The sequence below is a fragment of the Oreochromis niloticus genome, linkage group LG18 (genome assembly GCF_001858045.2).
Source record: "Oreochromis niloticus isolate F11D_XX linkage group LG18, O_niloticus_UMD_NMBU, whole genome shotgun sequence".
Classification (NCBI taxonomy): Eukaryota; Metazoa; Chordata; class Actinopteri; order Cichliformes; family Cichlidae; genus Oreochromis; species Oreochromis niloticus.
The window spans coordinates 37,635,107-37,640,680 of NC_031982.2; the positions used below are offsets into that span (position 1 = coordinate 37,635,107).

Consider the following 5,574-nt stretch of genomic DNA (forward strand, 5'->3'; position numbering starts at 1 on the left):
AGTATGTGAGGCTCCATGACTGTGTGTCCGAGGTGGTAATCTGCAGCACGGGAGCACCACAGGGCACGGTTCTCTCACCTTTCCTGTTCAGCCTTTACACTTCAGACTTCTGTTATAATTCGGACGATTGCCATCTACAGAAGTTCTCAGATGATACAGCCATCATTGGATGCGTATCAGACGGGAATGATCAGGAGTACAGGGGGGTCATCAGTGACTTTGTTGGCTGGTGTGAGACCAACGTACTCCAAATCAACGCCGGCAAGACAAAGGAGATGATCATAGACTTCAGGAGGAAGTCACCCCCTACAACACTGGTGAGCATCCAAGGGAAAGACATTGAGATAGTGGAATCTTATAAGTACCTGGGTGTTCACCTCAACAATAAACTGGACTGGACTACAAATACAGACATCCTGTATAAGAAGGGCCAGAGTCGACTCCACCTGCTGAGGAGACTGAGGTCCTTCGGAGTCTGCAGGACTCTGTTAAGGACATTCTATGACACTGTGGTAGCATCTGCCCTTTTCTATGCAGTGGCCTGCTGGGGGAGTGGATGCACGGACAGGGACAGGAGCAGGATTGACTAACTGGTGCGGAGGTCTAGCTCCGTGCTGGGATGTCCCCTGGAGTCTGTGGGGGTGGTTGGCGAGAGGAGGATGTTAGTAAAGCTGACATCCATCATGAACAACCCACATCACCCACTGCATGAGTATGTGAGTGGGCTGAGCAGCTCCTTTAGTCAGAGACTGAAACACCCTCGGTGCAGGAAGGAGCGCTTTCGCAGATCACTCATCCCAACAGCAGTTAGACTCTATAACTCCTCAATCACGATGTCATAAGTCACTGGACACTGTGAACATCCACGGTCACCACTTCATGCATAATGGACCTTCCATGTGTATGGACATGTGCAGGTATATATGTATGTATATGTATACCTGCACATGGACCTTCCATGTGTATGGACATGTGCAGGTATATATGTATGTATATGTATACATATGTATATTTAGTGTGTACGTGTGTGTGTACATGTCTATAAATAGGAATAGTAGTGGTACAATAGCTATATCAAGCGATATAGTTTATGTCTTCCATATTTCCAACCATATCCATAATCACATACTGTGTATGCTACCATTGTATATAGTGTATTATACTGTGTGTGCTACCATTGTATATAGTGTATTATCTTACTTTTTTCATTGATTGTACTTATTTGTATTTTCTTTGTATTTCCTTCTGATATCTGTACCTGAGCTGAGGTGACGCAAAAATTTCCCCGTCGTGGGATCAATAAAGTCTTATCTTATCTTATCTTATCTTATAATAATCTAATCTAAAGGTGCTTCATACCTGCATAACCTACTTTGACATTCTCACAGTTTTTTCTATCGTGGCTTAAACGTCTGCTTTAAACCTTCCTGACATTTGACATGAATCATCTGTGTGAGTCTGTTTGATTTTTCAGTGATGTCATGTGTACAGTTTCTCACCTGTGTGTGTGGTCTGATTGGATTTTTATTGCAGTGTCGTTGTCCACTCATTTGCTCCCCAAGAGATGGTTCATAAATAATTAGAAATAATAATAATAATAACGTAATTAGCAAAGAAGTCAAGTAAGTAAAACGTGTTAAAAGTGAAAATGAAAACCTGATTAAAATTCAATACATGTAAAAATGTGACTATGGTGGTTTGGGTTCTTTCTTCTTCTTCTTTTTTGAGTTTTTCTATCTTAAAATGCTTAGTAGAGTCTTTTATGATTTATTTAGTTAATTCTATATACTGTTCCCATTCTTTTCCCTCCATCAGTCTCTGTGTTTATCTTTTATTTGTCCTCGTTGTGCTGTTTTCCCTTTTTTGGCAGCTTTTGTTTTTTCTGTCTTGTGTTTGCTTAATTTGTAATATCTGACTTCCTCTTTGCATTTTTTTGGGGCTTTGTAAATTGTCCTGACAAATCCAGATTAAGTACTTGTTGGAGTCCTGTCACCACCATGTTGCATTTGTGTCCATAACATATCACCACATAGCTAATTATGACACACAGCACATGTCAGATGTCCTGAAAGTGTTTGATAATAACTGAATGTAAAGTGTTGTTACGGTGAGACAAACTCTTGGAATAACAGCTGATTCTGTGTCATAAAGAATTATTTCATGAAGTGTGAGAGATTTCCTGTATCTGTGCTTGTGTCAGTGGAGCTGAAGCAGCCTGTTAGACAAGGAGCTCTTACTGTAAGAGGCTGATAGATAACAGCCTGTTCAGTGACCTTCTCTCCACCACAGCTTCCAATATATCCAGTTTGCATTAAGCCTTCCTCATCACTTTATTCAGTTTGTTGGTGTCACCAGGAATATGGCTTGCGGGAATAAAGCTGATCACCTGTGTGGATTTTATGTGCTGATGAGTCAGTAAAACATTTCCGGCAGGTGTTACAATCGTACGATTTTTCCCCCTGTATACATTCTGCTGTCGTCACAGAAGAGGTGATCATTAGGGGTGGGTTTTGATAATCGACTTATTGATTAAAATCAATTCTGGCTTGGATAATGTGGTATCGATTCATTAAAATCCTGACTCGATTTTTTAATATAAATTTATTTTGCCCAAAACGCCAGAATCTCAGGTTAAACCTCACAAAATTTCAACAACCACCAAACAGCTAAAACAGTAAATGAGAGCAGGAACACGGATTCTGCACAAAGACATAAACACAAAGCGTGGACCCGCCGACGCATCAGAATCAGTGAGATGTCGCCTTTCTCACCTGACGGCACGGACACGGTCGGGGCTGAAAGCCGACAGCTCGCTGATTCTGATGTTTCGGCGGGTCCGCGCTTTGTGTTCACGCCCTTTTTGCGCTGATTCTAAAGCTGTTAGTTTGATCTCTCTCCAAACAATATTGACCGAACCAGCAGCAAAAGAAGATCCAAACTACGCTTCACATAAACATCGTCATGAAATCACTCTGACTTTTGCTGTTTTGCTTCCACCATGATAAAATCACACTTCATGCACAGCTCTCTCTCTCTCTCTCTCTGTACTTCAAGAACAGTTTCTGTCTAAATCTGTTTTCTGCATTATTCGCTTGCTTGCTACGCACAAGACTACCGTTGTTTACAGCGCTGTCGGCCGCTGTTTTTTTTCCTTTTACTTACTTCCGAAAAGAAAACCGAATTTCTGCCGTTCAATACTGAACAAATTTAAACTTTTTAAAATTATGCAAAATGCAAAACGCTTAACCGTGTCTCTAATAACACCGCTGTAACTTCAGAGGTAACGTTCATATGTTGATTAATGGTTTTCTTTCGTTTTTGATCTACTGCAGAATATTTTTATAAAATCCCAGGCCAGGAAAACCACCTTCATGTTTTTCTGCGTTTTATCCTCAGTTACTTTGACAAAAGGCATCTGCTGTGATGCTCACACCTTTGATAAAGTCTTGCGAGTGTCAGCTTCCTTTTTATAGATACAAAAATATGTAAATGTACTGATCTGAATTATAATATTTCTGACTGTCTGAGGCAAAATTTCCCAGATTCAAATCGAATCGAATCGTGAATCAGAATCGATTCTAGAAATCAGTGACGATACCCCGCCCTAGTGATCATTGTTAGCTGTGTGGATTCTGAGCTGTGTATTTATATTCAGGACTTATTCTTTCGGATTTATTCCCAAATATCCCGTGTGTCAGAAACACATCGACTCCCTATCTACATTGTCACACTGAATATGTAGGCAGGGAGGGTGATGTCTTCTTTTTGGCTTGGACACGTACAGCTCTACATTTGGAGTTGATTGTGAGTCTAATATTCACTTCCTATCTGATCTTGACTTTCAGCTACAGCAGAGTTTTAACTTTGTTTCTATTAAAATTTTTTGTCTTACAGACTCTCAAAGTGCTGAACACTACAAGCCACACTCGCCCTTTACACACTGATGATGTGTTTAAGGACCACTGACTTTTCACTTTGTAGACTTCCTGCTGCCAATGAAAGCAGAGCAGCAGAAAGACGTGCTGAGTGTAAAGCTGTCAGCAGGGGGAATAACACAGGGCTGTGAATGAGTCCTGTCACTGTGATCAGGCTCCTCCTTCTAATCCACCAACTTAGTGTTGATGAAGACTAAACAGAGAGATCACAGCTTCTTTATACTTGCTGTAGCTCACAGTTACTCTACACTGCAGATATGACGCCTCTGTTCATCTCAGTGCTGCTGGCTGCTATGTGCCTCGGTATGAACACAACTCTGTTTCTTTGATATCAATCCAACATTGACATGATTCTTTAACAGCACACTGATACTGTTTGTTGGTGTTTTACAGAATGCAGAGCACAAAAAGACAACGTGCTGCAAGCAAAAGGAGAAGAGACTGCTGCTGCAGGAGGCACAGTAACACTTGGCTGTCTCTATAACAGCAGTGGTTTAACAGGCACTTCTCTCTTCTGGTACAAACAGGATGGAAACAACAGCCCCAAATTCATCCTGAGTCGTGTTAGCAGGGATGATGGAAACACAGCAGCTGAGTTCAAGGAGAGATTTTCATCCACACTGGATTCCAGCATCAGATCAGTTCCTCTGAAGATCCAGAAGCTTCAGCTGTCTGACTCTGCTGTGTACTACTGTGCTCTGAGGCCCACAGTGACAGGAAACACCAAAACTCTGTACAAAAATCTTTGGATCAAAGACAACAGAATACTCCACAACATCCACTAGAGGGAGCCACACACGGTTAAACCTCTGCCCAGTTGGGTTTGTTGTAGTGACAATTTGAGTGAATAATGTTTATTGTGTAAAATAACAGAAATTATTCAAGATAATCAGTCATGTGACACAAGCTACTCACTGAAATCCAGTAACAGCTAGCTAACGTCATACTTACAAATACAACAGAAACTTAATGTCTATTATTTTGTGATGAATCTACTTCCTGCTTCTTCAAAATGTTTCTTCATGAAGTGACGGAAGTGACGGACAAGGTAAGGGACTCATGTTGTAACTGACGTCAGACGCCGGAGATTTTGGCGGAAAATTAAAGCGAATGGTAGTTTAGATTTGAACAAATTCCTTTAAGCTTCAATCTTACCAAATACATTTATCAATTGTCTTACAACTAACGTTATTTGTCTAAATAATCTCCAACACCCTGGAGAACAACGGGGAGAGTTTAGAGGCTCTCCAAGATTATATTGATCAGTGCTTTCAGGATCTAGTGATGAAGAAGGCCCAGTGTGCAGCTTCCCCGGCTAAATCTGAGACGCCGTCGTCGAAAAGACTTCGCCCGGCAGATTCCCCCGGCACAACATCGCCAGCCGGCAAAGATATTGCCGACATACTAGAGTCAATCGACAAGCGATTGTCCACTTTCGACGCAAGTCTGTCCTTGGTGGAGCTTCTTCACCGGGAATTTAAATGCTTACGTGAATCACTGGAGTTCAGCCAGCAGCAGGTGGAAACGCTCGCTGCTGAAAATGCCACGCTAAGGGAGTCGGTGAAATGTCTCACAGACAATGTTACTCAGCTAAATAGAGAAAATAAAAAAAATAAAAGAAACAGTTATTGATCTACAA

At 41.4% G+C, this 5,574-nt stretch overlaps 1 gene segment (V, D, J or C); it reads left to right on the forward strand.

Moving 5' to 3' along the window:
- The first annotated feature begins 3,979 nt into the window (after positions 1-3,979).
- LOC112842797 (T cell receptor alpha variable 18-like) lies at positions 3,980-4,735 on the forward strand. The segment is given in 2 exon segments: positions 3,980-4,238; positions 4,329-4,735. Coding segments are annotated over 2 exon segments (438 nt in total).
- The last annotated feature ends 839 nt before the right edge of the window (positions 4,736-5,574 follow it).